The sequence below is a fragment of the Acartia tonsa genome, chromosome 1, assembly GCF_053477335.1.
Source record: "Acartia tonsa isolate MP-2025a chromosome 1, ASM5347733v1, whole genome shotgun sequence".
Classification (NCBI taxonomy): Eukaryota; Metazoa; Arthropoda; class Copepoda; order Calanoida; family Acartiidae; genus Acartia; species Acartia tonsa.
Window position 1 is genome coordinate 58,038,683 of NC_137260.1, and position 22,339 is coordinate 58,061,021.

The 22,339-nt window shown below is 31.1% G+C and overlaps 1 protein-coding gene across 1 annotated transcript in view; it reads right to left on the minus strand.

Annotated features, from left to right (window-relative positions):
- Positions 1–21,814, minus strand: part of LOC145324771 (neo-calmodulin-like) — a 35,122-nt gene extending 13,308 nt beyond the window's left edge. Inside the window, exon 1 of the mRNA XM_080167402.1 lies at positions 21,697–21,814. Coding sequence (XP_080023528.1) covers positions 21,697–21,705 — 9 coding nt within the window. The 5' untranslated portion in view covers positions 21,706–21,814. The remainder of the gene's footprint in view (positions 1–21,696) is intronic.
- Positions 21,815–22,339: the final 525 nt, after the last annotated feature.

Consider the following 22,339-nt stretch of genomic DNA (forward strand, 5'->3'; position numbering starts at 1 on the left):
TTGGTATATAAGCCAAATAAGCATTTATTGTGATTGATTACTTATAAGTAATTTGCATTTTCATTGATTGCTTATAAGTAATATATCAAAAAATAGCATGATTTGGTATATAAGCCAAATAAGCATTTATTGTAATTGATTGCTTGTAAGTAATTTTTCAAAAAATTGCATGATGAATGAAAAAAATATTTAAAGAACTCTATATTTCATTAATTTTTTTCCCTCTCCCACATATTTTTTTTTTTCAACAAGAAGGGGAGGAAAATAGTAAACTGTTTTAGTTAACTTTTTTCCCCCAACCACTTATTTTTTATTTTTCTCTCCCCCTTTTAGCAGAGTAGTTATGCAGAATATGCATCCCTATATATAAGCCAAACAAGCAATCATTTTCATTGATTGCTTATAAGTAATTTATGAAAAAATAGCATGATTTGGTATATAAGCCAAATAAGCAATCATTTTCATTGATTGCTTGTAAGTAATTTATGAAAAAATAGCATGATTTGGTATATAAGCCAAATAAGCAATCATTTTCATTGATTGCTTATAAGTAATTTATCCAAAAATTGCATGATTTGGTATATAAGCCAAATAAGCAATCATTTTCATTGATTGCTTATAAGTAATTTATGAAAAAATAGCATGATTTGGTATATAAGCCAAATAAGCAATCATTTTTATTGATTGCTTGTAAGTAATCTATCAAAAAATTGCATGATTTGGTATATAAGCCAAATAAGCATTTATTGTGATTGATTACTTTTAAGTAATTTATCAAAAAATTGCATGATTTGGTATATAAGCCAAATAAGCAATCATTTTCATTGATTGCTTGTAAGTAATTTATCAAAAAATTGTATGATTTAGTATATAAGCCAAATAAGCATTTATTGTGATTGATTGCTTATAAGTAATCTATCAAAAAATTGCATGATTTGGTATATTAGCCAAATAAGCATTTATTGTGATTGATTGCTTATAAGTAATATATCAAAAAATTACATGATTTGGTAAATAAGCCAAATAAGCATTTATTGTGATTGATTACTTTTAAGTAATTTATCAAAAAATATAATGATTTGGTATATAAGCCAAATAAGTAAAAGTTTTTATTGATTGCTTATAATTAATTTATCAAGAAATAGTATGATTTGTTATATGAGTCAAATATGCAAAAATTTAGATTAAATAAAAACCTTAACATTCTTTTTCCAATTTGTGGACCAACCATGCCCATGGATCTTTGATCTGTAAATTACATTTATACCCAAGGAGGGAGTGTATATTGGACTGTATTTACACAGGTAACCAAAGTTTCTTTACCATTCTTAGCTTGGTTAGCCTAAAAAATTTGGGTATTTTCATTGTATTTTGTTGGTTTCAAACAAGTAGTGCACATTTTTCAATTAATTTAATCAATAATTTCAATCTACAACAGGGGTAATTCAATTTTCAGTATGGCTTAAAAACTGATTAATGTCTGATGGATTTGAACCGGTTCTAAGTCATACTGGAAAATCATGTAACATAATATATTCTAGACAATTTTATACAAATATCAATACCAGATTTGTTAGTCCCTAAGTGTTAACAAAACAAGAATCAATATTATAATTTTTCACTTTACTATCTCTGGAATGCTGTCTATATTATGATGCAATAACATTGGGGATGTATTTCCATTGTATTGTATGATGTATTGTAAAATTTGTGGTTTCACTCAGGATACCTTGTTGAGTACTAAAACCCTCCATCTCCCCTTAATAATAAAATGTTTTGAGAAAATAATTTATAATTTAATTATGGTAGGGGCTAGCTTATTATTTGTTTGTTTATTATTAGATGAGTAGAATAATTATTAAATGCAAAAAATTTGATAAAAAATGTTGAAATATGTTTTGAATTGACTTACAGACTTTTTGTAAAGATCTCAAAGTTGCTAGGTTTCTAAGTAAAATCTTCTGTTAATATTACATATATAGTTAATATTCAACTGTAAAGAGTTATTAAAAAAAGTGGTGAATGCTGGGATCTTTTACAAAGTAGCCTTGGACAAAGTAGCTTCTAGGACAAAGCAGCTTGGGACAAATACTTAAAGGAACCCTGCACAAAATATACCAATTTAACTACTGAAAGACCACCATGAGTAGACCCAATACCCAAAATTTGAAGCCTCCAGCTTCAATAACAAAAAAGTTATACATCACATAGAAAGAAAATTATAAGCTTATTTTTGGCAGAAACTTAGGATGCCAGTAACTGTTATCATTTTCATAATAAAAACACCCTTCTTTATATTCAAAATCATTGAAAAAAATTCAGTTTAATTTGCATTGTACTGGTAGTACTGTAATGTAAGAATGACAGCCTTTAGGCTTTCCAGCCAATCAGAAGTCTAAGTCTTGTCTTATTTAATAATTTATTCCTTTAAGGACAAACTATACATAATTAAATCACATAGTCTTGAATTATTAGTATATACAGTTTATAAAATAGCACATAAATTGTTAATAACAAGCGATATTATAATATATTGTAAAAAAATTAACTAGTTATATTTGGAGACCTTTATCTAATAATTTTGAACAGAATTGAGCTAAAAGCAATGTTTGAGAAAAATAATTGTTTTCATTCCATCTTAATAGACAAGGTTCTTTACTAATTTTTAGCGCCTTGTCTTTAGCTGCTAAAATGAGCATCGAAATTTGAGCAAAATCGTCACCTTTAAAGCATTCATAAAAGATGTTAAAAAGAAAGAAATTTTCTTTAAGGAAAATGAACCCAGGGCAACCTTGGAAGTAAATTTCATCTAGAAAAATAGCAAGACAGTGGGCAAAGTATTTCGGGAATTTGCAGAAAAAAATTGCATGATCTGAATCATTCTTTACATAACATTTAGTACAAATATCACTATCTATTAGATTCCATTTGAATAATTTTGTACAACTTACCAGTGTGCGTATGTATTGTTCAAAAAGGAATCCTTTATAATATAAAGTTATAGGTAGATCAAGAACAAATCAGAAGTCTAAGTCCTCGCTAAGTTCCCTGAACAACCAATCACAGCTGGTCATCTGTATTACTGACATTAGTTTCATTCTTTCCCGCTATGACTTTATGAGTACAAATGCAATTTAAACTGAATTTTTAAAAGAGATTTTGACTATGAAAAGGTGTATTTTTTGTAAAAATATTATTAGTTACTGGCAGCCCAAGTTTCTGACAAAAAAAGCTTTTACTTTTGCTTTAATATTGAAATTTCCATCAAGAGCAATGCAAATCTTTCAAAATTTTCACTGTACTAAAAAATAATTTTTCTTGCAGGGTTTCTCTTAGAAAAGTAGCCTCCACTGTTAATAAAGGTCATGTCCACAGCACTTAGGAGGAATGCCTTGGCCTAAAACAGGCGCAACTCATTACCTTGTAGGTCTTCTCAGACAATCAAAGGGTTGGTTGACTGATGGGTGAATGAACACTTTACACCTAACTCATAAGTGGAGTATGTTGCAAGGTGCATGGAGAGGTTCAGAACTTAAAGCAACACCAAGTCTCCTACAGTCTTAACTTTTACTTTCCCTAGAGGCTAATTTGTCCGGAGGCTACTTTGTCCAAGATCAGATTGCAGTCATACCAATGACAATTCTATTGTAAATTAGTTAAATAAATTAACGTCTGAAACATCCAGCATAGAAGAATTTTTGGGGTCCCTTTCGTGGCAAACCACCAAAGGGGCGTTTTGCCATATTTTCACAGTAGCTTTTATAGGTTATGTTAGGTTGTTCCCCCACAAGGTTAGGCAATTGGCCCCACAAGGAATAGAAAGAGGAGAAAAGTTGCAGTGAAAATACAACAAAATTTCACGAAAGGGAATTTTCTTTCACAATTTCTATTTAACTATTGACTGATTGAATACAAGCTTGTGATTGGATTTTTTTATATAAAAATGTATAAAAATCAATCTGCAATTGTCCTATCCCTCCAACAATAAGTTTATGTTGGCCTATATTCTATGTTACAACATATAGATGGTACTTAAAACTTATGTTGTTGTTGTGTAATAAAAAGCATTCACTTAAGCAAAGATAACAAATAAAATTATGAAACTAATCAGGGATCTAAATAGATAAGACACATTCCTTAATATGACATGCTAAATTACCCCTTCTGTAGATTAAAATTAGTGGTTAAAATGTTTATACACTCAACTCAATAAACCATCAAAATTCAGAATAAAATGAACAAAACCGGAATTAATTTGGTGGTGCCTTAGGACGTCTAAAAATCTGTCCAATTTAACCCCCAAAAATAAAATCCGTAAAAAAATATTGGCAAACTTTGTGTGCTTTTTTACTTCCACTTTCAAGTATTTGTACCACCACCCAAAAACAAAAGACTATATAGTTCCACCAGCTTAAAACAGTTCTAAACCATGATAAAAATGTTTTGCAATGGCCCTTTAACCCATTAGTGACGAACAGGTTTTTAAAGCCCAGTTACAGAAAATCGTAAAAATAACCGGTTCCCAGTTTCTCAATTGCATCATTCTCAGTATGAATCCCCCCTCTACTACCCTGGTTTTCATTTCCCCCTGGAGCAGGCAGTTTTGCTTACTTCCGTTTGCCGGTATAGCTCAACAAAATTTAAAAACAAAGAAAAACAAGGTGATTTCAAAATACCCCTCCTAACTTTTTTGTTTATGAAGTAAAGTTGCTGATTTTTTTCGTGAAATCTAAAGTTTATTGGCAAGTGCATCCATTTGTGAATTTGTTTTATTCAAATTATTATTTTTTATATGAATTTTTTATCGTTTTTTTACATTCTATATAGGCTTGCTCGACTTGGTTAAAAAAGCCTGCTAGTTTTATTACCCTGCTCGGCTCGGTTATAATCACCCGGTTTTAACTTTTCAACCATTAGATATGAAAGTTTTAAAACTCCTAGAAACGGGCTTTTTAAACTGAAAAGGGTGGCACCTATAGCCAAAACACTAAATGTGATATAAATCGTTTCATATCTTACTTGTAGCTATATAAGTTACATGAGGTTATGTAGTTTTCAATTACGGATCGTATCGAAGTTTAGCCACTCTACAACTCATTTTGGACGTTCAAAAATTACATTTTTTATTTTTTGGGCCAAAAAACTGAGTATTTAGTAAAAATCGGGTTTGAATACTGAGGGAAACCACCCAAAAACCGGTCCCTATGCCCAATGGGTATTTATAACCAAGCCGAACCGGGTTTATTTGCAACTTTCCTGTGGACGCCACTAGAGCAAAAAAAAAATGGAATTCCGTTTTTACCATAATAAAGCTTCCCTGAAATTTTCAGCTCGATCGGTCCATAAAAGTGGCGCTTGGCACTAATGGGTTAATTAAACAATGTACTGGGTGTGTCTAAACAATGTATAAAAAAATGTTTAAATCAAAATTCATTGTCTAGCTTCCATAAATAGATAAATCAACTCAATAATCAATAAATAAGCTTGGATGCCCTTGTGATTAATTATTACTCCTCATTATACTTCACTTCAAATGATATAAGCAACATTTACTATAAATGACTGAGGATTTATTTACTCTACCCACTTTTAACTCACAAGTCAGACCAAATTGTTGTAGATTGCTGACAAGTAAGAATTTTATATTTATGTGGCTGATCAGTAATTTACCACAAAGATGACACAATAAATAACATTTTACTTTTTTTTGCCTACTTACACAGGGAGACATTACTAGGGATATTTATGAACATCAACACATAATTGAGCTCTTGTACTTGTGTGGCATGGCGCGTCATTTGATGAAAACAAAAAAATCGTTACTTATATCTGCCACTAACGCCGTAATTGTGCGTCTTACGTAGATTCTACAGATAACAACTTTTGTAGGGCGCTTTAAGTTCTTGAAAAAGTATTTCTAAGTCAAGTCCTTAAAATAACTCCCAAGACTACTTTTATGGGTTGAAAAGTTTCGAACCGCGTTTACGCCGTTCAAAATTGCCGCTATTGCCGTAAAGGAGCATTGTAGGCAGGTGACACAGAATTTAACTTTGGTCAGGCTTGGTCAGTTTTACAATATTGTATTTTAAGATGACGCCCGTAAAACGACTCCATCCATGAGTTTTGTTAGCACTAAAAATGTAAATGTACATTTAGCATTCAATGCGATGGTTGCATTAGTTTGTTTGTATATGCGTGTTTGTGTGTGTGTGTGTGTGTGTGTGTGTGTGTGTGTGTGTGTGTGTGTAGGAGTGTGTGTTACGCCACTGTGTGCGGGTCAGATCTTCAGTTTGGTTATACCTGCCTAAAGTGAAACATTGAGCGAGTGTTAAAGTTAAAAGTTATATCCTTAAAATCCTTAATTCAAAGCCTTGTATGTGAAAGCAAATTAATATTATTGATTTATTATGTTGACAATGCTGTAAACATTTTAAAATTCAAATATTGAATGAGATTGTTTGAGTTTTATTATGTTAATAATGCAATGTTGATAAAATCACACTTTAAAGAAATAAACCATAACAAACAAAGAAAAATACAAATATACTTGTTGCAAACTTCTTGTGTATATATAAGGTAGGGGTATATATAGGTCTAGTAAAATACTTTTCAGTATTGCTTTGAAACCGATTAATATCCGCTGGATTAAAAGCGGTTCTAAGTCATATTGAAAAATCATTTATCGTATCGTATTATATCCGGTTTTCTAAGCATTGTTTTAAAGAATATTTTTATTCTTACAATTGTACATTTTTAAATCCACGGAAAGCTGCTTTGCGTTTATAATACGATGTTATAAATAACTATTTCGTTGTGGCTACGAATCTAATTTTTCCCTCTTGATTAATTAGGTTTTTAGTCATACAGAAAAAAATTATCCAATTATGAAATGGGACCCCTTTTGTAGATTAAAATAAGCAGTGGAAAAGTTTGGATACTGCCTGTTTGTACAGATGAAATTAAATTTTGGGTACCAGTGAAATTAAATCCCTCCCAATGTTGAAAGCTTCGCTTATAAAACATTTTTCATCTAATGTAGATACACCAGGGATAATTGAAAACTAAATTACATTTATACCCAAGGAGGGAGGGTATATTGGACTATATTTTCACAGGTACCCAAAGTTTTATTACCATCCTCGCTTATATTTAGCTTAAAAACTTTGGGTACTTTTATTTAATTTTGATTGGTTGTTTCCAGACAAGTAGTGCCCAATTAATAATTTTAATCTACAACAGGGGATATTTTATTTTCAGTATGGCTTTGAAACCAATTTATATCCCCGGGATTAGAATCGGTTCAAAGCCATACTGGAAAAATGTGTAATGTAGACAATTTTATTTGAATATTAAAATGAAAAACCACAATAATAATGCTTAATTTGTAAGCTCAGGACTTCGGCCCCTCAGGGTTAACAAAACGGGAATTAATATTTGGATTTACTATCCGCGGAATGCAGTCTATTTGTAATTTAACGCTACACACACACACACATACAAAGAAAACTGGTTTTAATTTTATGATTTTTAAAAGCGAAGCTTTTCTATAATTAGGGTCGGTCCGTACGTCAGTCCCTCCGTCCGTCCGAGATAGATAGCTTTTATTCGTTAATTTAGGCATGTTAGAATTGTCCTATCGATTTCAAACTTTGCATGATGATTCCTGTAGTAGTTAGGTACGATTTAGAAAGCGTAGCAACTCTATAACCATTACCAGAATGTTGATTTTTCTACTTTTTTAACAACAAATTTTTATGTGATCTAATTAGCTGTTTGATCTGATTTTTTGTATATTGATTCCTGGGGCAACAAAGAACAATATTATAAGCAAAGCAACTCTATAATCAAGTCCTAAAAATGTAAGTATGTCCATAAACATTATTTTGTATCAAGCAGTTTTTCAAGAAAATTACTCACAATTTTGCTTCGACTCTTATACTTTTATATTCTGATTATTCAGTTTAGACACTGTACAAGTGTTGATGTCCGTTTGTCCCACCGTTTCAGTGCTTCGCTTTTATGGATGTTGTCATCCTTGTTAATTTAATATTCGTATGATATTATTGTAAACGATTTGGTTGTAAGGAAGGAAATAGGCGGAGTCAAAATATAAGGCTGGGGTTTGGTTAAAAGAAATAAAGTAAAGGAAATGGGATGGGATGGGGATAAAAACCTACTCATTTGTGTACTATTTGAATTTTAAAACATTGGAAAGAAATTATATCTAACATATTTTAGATAAAATTACAAAAAAACTTTAGCACTTAGAATACCACCTCCCTTTAAAAAAATACTTTTAAAAGCTATTAATCCATCTAAACCCAAGACTACTTTATCAAACTAACATCTTTGTACAGGCCAAATATATATTTTAAAAACAGAAGTTTTCATTCTCAATTGTCCTATACACTTTTTTGACATTTTAAATATATTTACACTCCCGCTACATATCTATTTTGAAAAAAATAGTAGAAGGGTTAGGTTTATCTTTAAATCTGTCTACTCGTATTCACAAACTTTAAGTTTGAATGTAATGAATTTAAAATAACAACCATTTAAAACAAGTAAGGTCGTCCAATGGGGGGAGGGGGTAAAGGGGTAATTACGAATTTGGGGGTGCAAAAATATTTTTCATTTTACCCCCCATGTAAAATTTACCCCTACCTTGGGGGTGCTGCAGGTACTTCTAACCAGTTAGGAGGGGGTAAATACCCCCCCCCCCCAAACGACAAATTACCCCCCCCCCCTTAAAAATTTTCACCCCCCCCCCAAATTAAAAAGCATAGACACCCCTGAAAACAAGTTTGGGTTTTTAACCTTAGGTTAGGGTTTGGTTTTGCTTATGACCATTTGACTTATGGATTGTTTATATTTATATTTCCACAGATAGAGACAAACATTTTAATAACTAAAATGTTAACTTTCAATGTACATTACACATTATGATCTAGTTTGTAAATCTTCGAGTCTTTGCCCAACTACACTTTATATCTAGATATTTTAAAAATGGTTCATGCTGCTGCTATGTCAGGTGCATGACTTAAAGCTATTCTAGGCTGTCCTACTGTAAAAAGCAGGTTTTTTTTGTTTTTGCCTTAAGATTTTAAAAGCAACCGAACCGATTGAGTTCTTTGTTATATGGAAGCTTCACATTTTATTTTTTTGAGGATGGTTTTATGCTATTTTGTTCCCTTCCCTACCACTTTGAATTCCAAGATACCAAGCTCCCAAATGTTAAGTGCTGCCGCTAGTCAAGTAATTAATAGAGAAACATAAATTTGTTGTTTACGTTCTTATGAAATAAATGAATTCTTACACTTTACGGCAATATTTTTTTCATTAATCTTTCCCTACTCCACTTAGATTTTTGTTATGAAAATAAACCACACTGAGATCTACGCATTTAATAAGGAATAGTTATTTATCGCATTGTATTATAGACAGCTTTCTGCGGATATTAGAATGAGAATGAGCTTTACCTAATTTTCAGTTTGACTGAGAACCAGTTCTAATCCAGCGGATATTTATCGGTTTCGAAGCTATACGGGAAAATGGATTATCAATTTTTAAAAGCAAAGCTTTTCTATAATTGGGGTCCTTCCGATCGTTGGTACGTCAATATTGGTTCTTTTCGTTTAGACTTATTAGAGTTTTCCTATCAATCTAAAACTATGACACTATAATCAAGTCCCAAAAATATAACTATGTCCTTAAACAGTATCATGCTCATTTCAGAGCTTCGATTTTATGGGTTTTTTCTTTGATATTTATCAGGGATCTAATGGGATAAGATAATAGCCGATAAATTGATGTACATAAATTTTGATAATTATAGAGTTTTAGTTGGTTTCGAACTTGTTGTGCCCAAACTTCAATCAATTCAATTAATGATATTATTCCATATTTTATTTGTCAGCATTGTCTAATCTCTTAAAATATCTGAATTATACCTTACCACTTAATGGCAGGATTCTCCTTTGATTTTTAAGTCATCATCTAGAGTTGTTAACCGAAAAAATATAAAAAAAATAATTATGAAACTTTGGGGACTAGTGTAATAAACAGCCCAATGTCCCATCCCTCCATGAAAAAACTCGTTTATTGGTTAGCTCAAAAACTTTGGGTACTTCTATTAAATTTTGATTGTTTGGTTTTAAAATAGGAGTTTTGACTAATAATTTATTTATTTCTTATCATTAACTGATAATTTCTCGTCCATTGCCTTATTCCTTTAGATTCCTGGTTAAAATGAAAATTTAGTTTGAAGAAAAAACAAGAAAAATACACCTATAAAAAAATTAAAAAATATAAATATTGACGCTTTCACTTGAAGTACCATTGTGAGCACTGAATTTTGGGTCCGGTTAGGTAAGATTGTATAAGGAGGTGAGGGTGTGGGGGGGGGGGTGTTGCCATAATTACACTGGTACCCAAAGTTTTATAACAATATAACTACTTTTTAACAAATAATACTATTACCCTTATGTATCCTTATAATAAAGTAACAGGATGTGTGTTTGTCTGTGTATTTGTCTGTGTGTTTGTCTCTACCGAAGGATCTCACCAACAACTGAACCGATCGGGTTCTCCTTTACAGGGTAGCTTTTCTTAGGTCCCAGGAAAGTTTATAACTATTTTGGGGGAGGGTACAACCACCCTCCCAAGAGAAATCGCCCCTAGAAAAGAATTACCTACCCTCCCCCCCCCAAAAAAAAAAAACTAAATTAAAAAAAATAGGTTTTGGAATTAAACTCCCCCTTCCTCAAGTGCCCCCAGAGGCCTCTAGGGGGCGTAGCCGCTATCCTATTATATAAAGTAATAAGCGTTTTTTGTCTGTACCAAAGGATCTTGCTAACTGCTGAACTGATATTGTTCTCCTTTACAGTGAAGCTTCTTATAGGTCCTGGGAAGGTTTTGAACTATTTTTGGGGAGGGTGTCTTCACCCCCTCCCTCCCAAAAATATTTTTAAAAAATTTTTGAAACTGAATTTTAAATGGGATGAGATCGACGTTCCCCCTACTTCCTAAGTGCCTCTAGAGGCTTCTAGGGGCTTAGCGGCTAGTATTGTATAAAGTAATAATTTTTTTTCTTCTGAATCTTAAGTTCTAAAAAACTAATAAACCGATTGAGTTCTCTATTTCGGGTAAGCTTTACATCAGTCAACAAATGAAATACTGTATTTATAATACTTTAGGTACCAGTGTAATCAAGAGTCCAATGTCCCCTAACTCTCTGGTAAAGGCTATTACATCGTTTTTAATATAAACATGACATTACAAGATTAATCTAAGACATGTTGGCCCTGAAGGTCCCAAGCCCAGAGCTAACAAAATTTTTATTTAGCTTTCTCTTACTAAATTAGAAAAATTTAAATCTTTTATGACAAACTTGTTAAGACATTATTTTCTAATAAAGTTGACCTTTTATTTGCTTTTGACACTTTTTATTTTTAGGTTTTCAATATTTTAAAATATAACTAGCGGCAGCGCCCATAGCATCTAAGGGCTATGTATTCAAAGGTTTTGAAAAATAGATTAAAACCATCTTGAAGTCTTGAATTAGAATAATAGCTTAAAACCATCGCGGGACCATGTTATAAGCATCTTTATAAATATGTCCTAACAATGTAAGATGTCCTGGAGCAGTATCATGCTTATTCAGTTATGCCACTCTTATACAATTGTTAATGTTCATTTCAGACCTTCGATTTTATGGATGTTGACATCCTTGTTTCTCTGATATTTATCAGGGATCTAAATGGATAAGACAATGGCCGATAAATTTAAATACATCCACATTGATGGTAAACATAATTACCCATTCTGTAGATTACAATTAGGGTTGGAAACGTTTGAACACTAAAGATAATAATGAAAGATTATTGAATTTTGATTAGTTAAGTTTTCAAACTTGTTTGTAAAAAGGTAATTTTCATCAAAATATCGTCCATTGTCTTAGTCTTTAAGATTCCTAGTTAAAACGAAAATTTAGTTTAAAGTAAAAACAAGAAATATAAATCCATAACTGCAATGCTCTAAAACAAAATATTGGCGCTTTCACTCGAAGTACCTTGATGAGCACTGAAACCTTCAATTTTGGGTCAGGTTAGGATAGGTTGTATAAGGAGAAGGGGGCTGGCATTTTTCTTGAAACGTTTTTAATTTGAGGCACATCTTTGAGCAAATAAAATGAAGTTTTCAACGCATTATTCTAAAATTATTTTTACTCTTACAATTATACATTTTAAAATCCACGGAATGCTGTTTAGTGTATATAATATGATGCTATAAATAACTATTTTAGTGTGGCTACGAATCTAAGTTTTCCCTCTTGATTTGATATGTTTTGAGTCAAAATGAAAAAAAAATATTATATTGTAGAAAAACAGAAATTTACTTGCGCGATAACTGTTTACAATATGCACAATTACAATTATAAAACGGGACCACTTTTGTAGATTAAAATAATTGGTGTAAAAGTTTGAACACTGCCTTTTTGTAGACACACCATACCCAGGGATGTAGGGATCATTGAGCAGTAAATTACATTTTTACCCAAGGAGGGAGGGTACAGTGGACTATATTTTCAAAGGTACCCAAAGTTTTATTACCATCCTCGCCTATATTTAGCATAAAAACTTTGGGTACCTTATTTAATTTTGATTGGTTGGTTCCAGACAAGTATTGCCCAATCAATGATTTTAATCTACAATAGGGGTTATTTTATTTTCAGTATGGCTTTGAAACCTATTTATATCCGCAGGATTAGAACCGGTTCAAAGCCATACTAAACAATTTTATATGAATATTAAAATGAAAAAACATAACATCAATACCAGATTTGTAAGCCCAGGACTTCGGCTCCTCAGGGTTAACAAAACCGTAATTAATCTTTTAAATTTACTATCCGCGGAATGCTGTCTATAATACGATGCAATAAATAACTATTATCATCATTGGGGATGTATTTCAATTAAACATTCATTGTCTTATCCCAATTAAAATTGTAACTTTCACTCAGGATACCTTGTTGAGCACTAAATCCTAAAACCTTTGAAATTTAAAGGACAACTCTAACATGCCTAAATTAACCAAAAGGTATTGACAGACATACAGACGTAAACAGATGGACAGACAGACAGATGGAGAGACAGATAGACAAATGGGCAGATTGACGGAAAGACAGACAGACAAACTGACGGACAGACAGACGGACATATACTTTTAAGAATATTTTGAGTGTTAATTAAAATTATGCATTAAATTAAATTAAAATAGGCACGACAGAATTTTTCTATCAATTTCAAAATTTGTATGGTGATTCTTGTGGTTGATAGGTAGACTTCAGAAATCGTAGGAACTCTATAATTGTTACCTGAATGTCCGTACGTCCATTCTAAACAGCTAATTTTTGTGTTATATAATTTTTTGATTGATCTGATTTTTGAAATACTGATTCCTAGGACAACAAAGTATAATTTTGTAAGCGTAGCATCTATAAAAATGTAAGTATGTCCTTAATCATTATTCTTTATTTAAGCAGTTTTTCAACAAATTTACTCAAAATTTTGTTTAATCTTTTAAACATTTATATTCTGATTATTTAGTTCTGACACTCTAAAAGTGTTAATGTTCATTTATCACACCTTTTCAGAGCTTCGCTTTTATGGAAGTTGTCATCCTTGTTTACCTATTTTGACCCCACCCTTTTAAATTTTTTTATGAGCAAATCATTTTGTTATTTAAATTTCCTTGTTTTAAATTAGTCAATGGGTTAATGTTTGGCTTTATTTCTTAAAATGTTTTTAAGATGCATTTGTTTGAGCAAACAAGGAGGGAGGTTTTTGACATTAATAGTTTGAGTATGGGGAATGTCTTGGTTTATAACAGGTGCAACTCATTACCATGCAGTTAGGACCTCTAGACAAAATTCGTGCAATTAAAGATTTGGCTATCTATTTGGTGTTACCTTACTTAATACCCTTGGGCGATTGAGCACGTTACATTGCAATTTAGACACAAGTAGGTTCAAGGTGGGGTTGAGAGGACTTTTATCCAAAGCATCACCGAGCCCCTAGAGGTAATACTGGTATAAGGACAAGTATGTTCATAAGAAGAACAGCATTATTTTACTATACTGAATTTAACATGGACAAGTATAAATATAAGTAGAGCAGCAATATTATACAGCATGACCCTCGAAAAAGTATTTTTAAGCATCTGCAGCCCTTATTTCTCAATGAATTATTAAAAAATGCATATGTCCTTGTTCTCTATAGTATTCCACGTAAGTAGATATAAAAATATTTTTTTTACCTCCATTAACACCGGAGATTTTTAGTGCTAAAGTTTTGAAAAAGTGACTGAGGAAAAAGTAACTTTTAACATGATACGACTTTTTTAGCAAAATTAAGCTAGAAATCCTTTTATTTTTGTTACTAGCAGAAACTTTATACAAAAATGAAATAAAAAATTTAGTTTTTGAGTAAAAAGCATTTTTTTACACATATTTTTTGAGTCTTTTTAGTTTAATGATATTTTGAAAAACTTACTTATTTGGCAAAATTGTTTAAGATTAAAAAACCAAATAAATCTCTATGAATATAGCAGGAAAATTGTTTTTGTTTCACAATCCTAACTTTAATAACAAAAAAGTTATAAAGAAAATAAAAATAAAACATAATGATTTTTTAGTCTAAAAACCTTAATTTACCCCTTATTAAATAATTGAGATGTCCGAAAAGTAGGCGGAGCAACTGTCATAATTAATCCTTTTCTATAAATAAGGGTTAATAAATAACCTAAAATTTGCAAATAATCAATTCATTCAGTAGTATTTTTTGCCATTAAAAATTTATATTTTTTGGTGGAATAAAAAAGAAATATTTAGTTAACTTGTTTTTCTTTGTGTCTCATTATTCAATTGCCAGAAAAACATAATATAACCATCCAAAAAATAAGAGAAACAAAAAAAAATTCTTTTTCTCAGTCACTTTTTCAAAACTTTAGCTCTAAAAATCTCCGGTGTTAATGGAGGTAAAAAAAATATTTTTATATCTACTTACGTGGAATACTATGGAGAACAAGGACATATGCATTTTTTAATAATTCATTGAGAAATAAGGGCTGCAGATGCTTAAAAATACTTTTTCGAGGGTCATGCTGTACAATAGTGATGTTTAAGTAATGTTGAAGTATATTCATAAATAGAACGGCAAAATTATATTATGCTGTCCCTAGTAATCTCTCCTCGTGGAGTAAGCATGAAAAAAAGTAGGTTGCTTACTTAATTGTGCCATTTTTGTGGTAAATTACTGATTTTAACAAGTGCATTTATATCCACAAGTTTGTCAGCAACATTATGATAATCTAAATTAAACCCTTAAAGATCAGGCCCCAATTCCCACCTTAATAGATCAGGGGGGGGGGGGTTTCATATTGACCCCCCCCTCTATCTCGGCTCCTGTTACAGTTAGAGACATAAAATTTTTTTCTGGTGGTTCATGTGTATTTTTAGAGAAAATAACTTTTTCTAGTCTTAGCGGTCAGTAGTAAAAGCCGGACAAAAAACAGTCATAAAGTCGGTCAGGGAGCGGTCAAACGGTCATAACACCACCTTTCTCAGAAGTCATTGATATCTAAGTATTCACCAAAAAATTTTTAGGTTTTCCTTATACACAAAAGTCATAATGTAGAAATTAAGATTTATTTAAAATTTTTTCTAAATTTGGTGCCACCTAACTGACTTTGACTGGACGCCACAACCGACACAGACCAGATATCCTTATAAGATCAACTCTTGCCGACGTATAATTACAAAACTTAAATAGTCATGAAGTCACAACTCTCTATCTTACCTACAAAAAAATGACATTGAAATAACTAGAGGGGGGGGGGGTCAATATGACTCCCCCCCCAATCTGTAAGGGTTAACAAGGACATTAGTAATGCAACATTATTCCTTCTAATGTTAACAAGGACAGTTATATACATATGTAAAACAACAACATTATACTATACTAATTTAAAACAAGGATAAGTATATCCATAAGTAGGGCAGCAACATTAAACTATTTAACAAAGTATCCTCATTCCTCTTCCCCTCTGTTTTTTAAAAACTTTCTGAATATAATTGGTTCTTACACAAATAATTTTTTTTATTACTCCCTTATCATTTCTATGGCATTGGGGTACCCAAAAATATAGGTACCCTAAAGTTTTTCTGTGTGTGTGTTTTTGTTATGCAGCAAATGCTACAATAATATTTATAATTCAGTACCAAATTTTGCCCTGGATTGTTGGGCTTGTTTTTATAGCTTGTAAGCTCATTTATTTGATTGGATCCACCTGTAAAACTGTAAAAATTGAATTTTGGGACTTTTCTTCTAGGGGCTAGTGGAACAAAAGATCCCCCAAAACACTAAAAATGTAAGTTCTGAGCTTATTTTTAAAGATATCAATCTGATTTTTTTAAAAGAAAACTTTTTTAACATAACTTAACTAATTAACCGTTACAGATTTCATTTCGGGACTTCCTTTCTAGAGGCTAGTGGAGCAAAAGACCCCCTCTAAAACTATAAATATGAGTTCTGAGCTTATTTTTAGTAGCAAAGCTATTCTATAATTAGTAGTGAAGCTACTCTATTATTTGCAATGTCTATCTGTCTGTCCGTCCATCTGTCCATCTGTCAGAGACAGAAAGGGTGAAACATGATTTTTTCAACTCCTATAAAAGATACAGAGCTGAAATTTTTAGGGGTAATTATGGTAATAATCTTCATATTTTCATTAAGTTTCATTAAGTTTTGCCAATTGTTTGGGGTGCTAGATCGATTCTTACATTTTTAAGGACTTTCAAGCTTTTTTTTGAAAGGAATGGTAATTTCCATTTCAGGTTGTAAATCTTTTTTATTCCCAAAACTTTTAACCTTGGAACTAAAATTTGTGGGTATAAATAATCCCAATAATAGAAAAATGCTTTTAACTCTAAAAACTTAATTTTTTCATCACAATGTGTATAATAAGGGAAAAATTCCAACATTTATTTGGCCCCCTTTTCAACATATCTCTTTAGATCTCTGGTAAATTATGCTTTTGAAAATCAAAACTCATTTTGATGAAATTTTATTTTGTTGATTTTTTTTTTGTTAATAAAGTTAGGATCATGAAAATATCATTAACCTTACAAGACTCAAAAAAATACTTTCACTTAAAACTTATTTTAACTTTTTACTTAAAACTTATGTAAGTTACTTTTTCTTAAGTTACTTTTTCAAAATTTAGGCTCTTTCTAAAATTTTTTTCTTGTGTGGAAATGTTAAGAGATCAAGAACATATGCTACTTTTTTTGATACACTAAGTAATATGGTCTGTAAACCCTGAAAAATACTTTTTGTGTGTCATGCCGTATTACATAGAAGCTCCACAATGATGTCTTAGTTCCTAAATGCCAAATTCCATTGGGGGTGGGGGTTATCATACCTGTACATCCCTCCCCCCTTAGACATCAGTGCACTTCATTGCTTGTTTTTATATATAATAGCTTTAAATTTTTTTTTGAATAAAAGTCTAAACCCAAATGACAAATACTATATTAGATATTTTACTATTATTTATTTATTCTAAATGTTAATAATAATTCATGAATATTTATTGTAAATATTAAAGAAACATATGTTAGAAAGAGTAGTTTTGTGTATTTCATATCAATATTAAATATATTTTATTTTTAGTAATTTTTTCTCAGGAGTTTACTTCATTGGAGAACAGAGTTGATAAGTCAATATATCATTAGAGTACATTAGAATCACTCCAAAGACAGATTGTCTCAGTCTGTGGTTAGAGTGGTTTTGCTGGAACTTTATAACACAACTTTAAATCAGAAACAGAAGATTGATTTATGCAGAAAACTAGTGAATTTGATTTAAACATCTAATTTGTATAAATTTAAAACAAATTTTCATCAGTCATTTTTTAAACATGAAAAGAATATAAAATTGTTGAATGTATTGTAATACTGTATAATATCATGTAGTTTAATATAATTTGACTTACAAAGTTTTTTTTTACATTAATTATAGGTTAAATTTTGCCAATTTTCATCATGAAAGTAGGAAATAAATCACAAAAATGGCTTGTTTAAGTAAGGATTTTGCAACCAAAATGGATGATTTAAGTAAGTAATCAACCCCAAAAATGGCTTATTTAAGTAAGGGTTTTGCAACCAAAATGGATGATTTAAGTAAGCAATCAACCCCAAAAATGGCTTAATTAAGTAAGGATTTTGCAACAAAAATGGATGACTTAAGTAAGTAATCAACTCCAAAAATGGCTTATTTAAGTAAGGATTTTGTAGCAAAAATGGATGATTTAAGTAAGCAATCAACCCCAAAAATGGCTTATTTAAGTAAGGTTTTTGCAACAAAAATGGATGATTTAAGTAAGTAATCAACCCCAAAAATGGCTTATTTAAGTAAGGTTTTTGCAACAAAAATGGATGATTTAAGTAAGCAATCAACCCCAAAAATGGCTTACTTAAATCATCCATTTTGGTTGCAAAATCCTTACTTAAATAAGCCATTTTTGGGGTTGATTGCTTACTTAAATCATCCATTTTTGCTACAAAATCCTTACTTAAATAAGCCATTTTTGGGGTTGATTACTTACTTAAATCATCCATTTTGGTTGCAAAATCCTTACTTAAATAAGCCTTTTTTGGGGTTGATTGCTTACTTAAATCATCCATTTTTGTTGCAAAAACCTTACTTAAATAAGCCATTTTTGGGGTTGATTACTTACTTAAATCATCCATTTTGGTTGCAAAATCCTTACTTAAATAAGCCATTTTTGGGGTTGATTGCTTACTTAAATCATCCATTTTTGCTACAAAATCCTTACATAAATAAGCCATTTTTGGGGTTGATTACTTACTTAAATCATCCATTTTGGTTGCAAAATCCTTACTTAAATAACAACAAAATCCTTACTTAAATAAGCCATTTTTGGGGTTGATTACTTACTTAAATCATTCATTTTGGTTGCAAAATCCTTACTTAAATAAGTAATCAACCCCAAAAATGGCTTATTTAAGTAAGAATTTTGCAACAAAAATGGATGATTTAAGTAAGTAATCAACCCCAAAAATGGCTTACTTAAGTAAGGGTTTTGCAGCAAAAATGGAGGATTTAAGTAAGCAATCAACCCCAAAAATGGCTTGTTTAAGTAAGGATTTTGTAGCAAAAATGGAAGATATAAGTAGGACATTAATCACTAAAATTGATTGTTTAAGTAAGGATTTTGTAGCAAAAATGGAAGATATAAGTAGGACATTAATCACAAAAATGGCTTGTTTAAGTAAGCAATCAACTACAAATATAGCCTAAATGGCTGAGAAGGGATTAAATTTTGAGGAAAAATAATCCGGATTAAAATCTTAATCTGTAAGACATTTACCTCAAAAGCGTCCGATTTTGCTGATTCTTATCAGCCACCCTTATTTTTGGGGTTTTTTAGGGGTTTATAGGGCAATAATAGTTCTTCAAGTAAGCAATTAACCTACGAAAATGGCTCGTTAGTCCGACATGTCCGATTTAAGTAAGCCACTTTTGTTGTAAAGTGCGGACTTTCCCGATGTGAGCACGTCCTACTTAAATCTGACAAAAATGCTTATATAAGCACAAAAAAAGGTAAATTGCTGAGACAGAGATTACTAGGGGTATTTTTATGGCAAAATAAATGTTGACTTTCTTTACAAATCTTTATTTTAACCTTTTTTTCCTTTATCTATAAATTATCTGGCCTCATTTACTTTGCTTTCTTTCAATTTTCTTTTCATTTTTCAGTAAGACAGAAGAAAATTTTCTCATCCTCTTAAAATTTGTAGGAATACTTATTTCAATCCTCGTATAATCGCAAAAAAAGAAGATGATTAAAGTCCATCCACAGTTTATGACGTCATACGAGAATGAGAAGCCAGCAAAAATTTTACTATTGGTCAATTACAGTGTATACTGGCCTCTCATTATATCGTATGACGTCATAATCTGTAAAGGGACTTTAATCATCTTCGCAAAAAAACATTTATTTTACCATAATAGAAAATTAATAATTCTGCGTCGGCATAATGACCAAGGTCTAATCCATTCCCAATTATCAAATTTAACAGTCAATCAAATACATATATGCAAATCTAAAGGTATAACCATAAAATTTGAGTTAGGAGAAATTTTTCATCGTGTAATCTGTTCGTCTGTTCTTATTGTATTATTTTGCATCGATAGAAAAATGTAAATTGAAAAGTTCAATACATTTGTAACATTTACCTAGCAAAGAAAATTTGGATCAAGTCAAATATACGAAAGATTATATTTTTTTGTAACTTTTAGATGAGGAAGATGAGAGGAGAAGTTGGAAAGAAAACCCCTAAAAAATAAATGGATAATCCATCATTTTTATGACGTCACATAGCTGATTTTTGAGATACTTTGTCCAATTACCAAATATACGAAGGATAATATTTCTTTGGTAACTTTTAGGTGTTTTATTGAGTTGTGCACTGTTAAGCCTTTCAGACCAAGACCAAATTAGGTAAAGAATTATCCATGTGATTTCATAAAAATGAGGGAGATGATAGGAGAAGTTGCAAAGAAAACCCCTAAAAAATAAATGGATAATCCATCGTTTTCATGACGTCACATGGCTGATTTTTGAGACATTTTGTCGCACTACCATTTTATGTTTTCGATTAATATAGTTTCGTCGCATTTCAAACTTGATCCAGAAATAAGTTTTTGCATCAATGTTTACATGTGTGTATTTCTTAGGAGATGATATTTATCAAAATATCAGCATTCAATTTACATTTACATTTTGAAGAGGTTTTACTTAAAAGCTTGAGATATACCCGCGGAAATAGGATATAAGGCTTAAAAGTCGAAATTCAGATTTTTTACAACCTAAAGATATTTTTACAGCATGATGTTTTAGTAATTTTTTGTATTTAAACATTATGTTAAAGAGCAAATGCTCTTGGGCGAAAGAAATCCTCGCAATAAATTTCAGAAGCATATCTATTATAGTCGCCAAGTAAATTACAACCCAAAATTTGAAAACTAATTTAGTATTCGACCTGTCAGAAAGACTGGCGGATTTTAAAGGAATAGACACAATTAATTTTTTTCCACTTTAAAGAAAATCAAAATTAACAAGGATGAAAAAATCCATAAAAGCGAAGCTCTGAAATAGACGAATATTAGCTCTTGTAGAGTGTAAGAACTTAATATACAAAATATAAATATATAGGTTTTGACAAAATTATACGTAAGTTTGTTGCAAAACTTCTTAAATTCAGAATACTGTTTAAGGACATAATGACATTTTTAGGACTTGATTATAGAGTTGCTTATATTGTACCTCATTGTAAAAGGAATCAGTACTAATATAAGTTATAAATCAGCATGTTAAAAATGGACGTTCGGACATTCTGGTAACGATTATACAAAGTTGCTACGTTTTCTAAATCATACCTAACTGCTACAGGAATCATCATGCACAGTTTGAAATCGATAGGACAAGTCTAACAGGCCTAAATTAACGAAAAAGCTTTCCGTTCCAGACGAACGGCCGGACGTACGGACCGACCCTGATTATAGAAAAGCTTCGCTTTTAATAAGCATTAAAAATCCTCTAAAATATTACCTTATCCATTTTTGTAGAATTATTTTGTACAATTTGTTGATGTTATCTATCTATCCGTCCTCTGTCAAAACTATCAACATTTTAAAATCACTAAGCTGCTGACATTTTTCTCTAAAATTTATGTTTTCACATAAAGATAAGGTAAAAGTCAAAACTTGATATTCATAAAATATAAAAAAAAATAAGTCGTGCAGTAATTTTCTACAAATGCCTGAATTTAGTATAGTCCCTTTCGTGGCAACACCTCTTAAGGGGCGATTACTCGTATTTTCAAAATGGCCTTTGATAGGTTATAATAGGTTAGATTAGGTTATATTGGGTTAGGTGATTGCCCCGCAGGATTAAGCAATTGGCTCCGCAGGGGCTAGAAATATGAGAAAAACTACTTTCAAAATACGAAGAAAGGCCCTATACCCCTGGAATTAAATGAAATCACAAAAACTTCTCAGTTTCAAATATCAAACCTAGTTTTGAGTCGATTTAATGGTAAGAACAAGTATGAAAACATCCATAAAAAGAAGAGACTGTTAAAAAATATATCATGCGAAGGGCGTCAGCCCTTCCTTTATCTACTGCAGTTGCTACTGTACCACATACTTGTATCACATACTAACAGGAATATTCTTGCAAGGTTAAACATTTA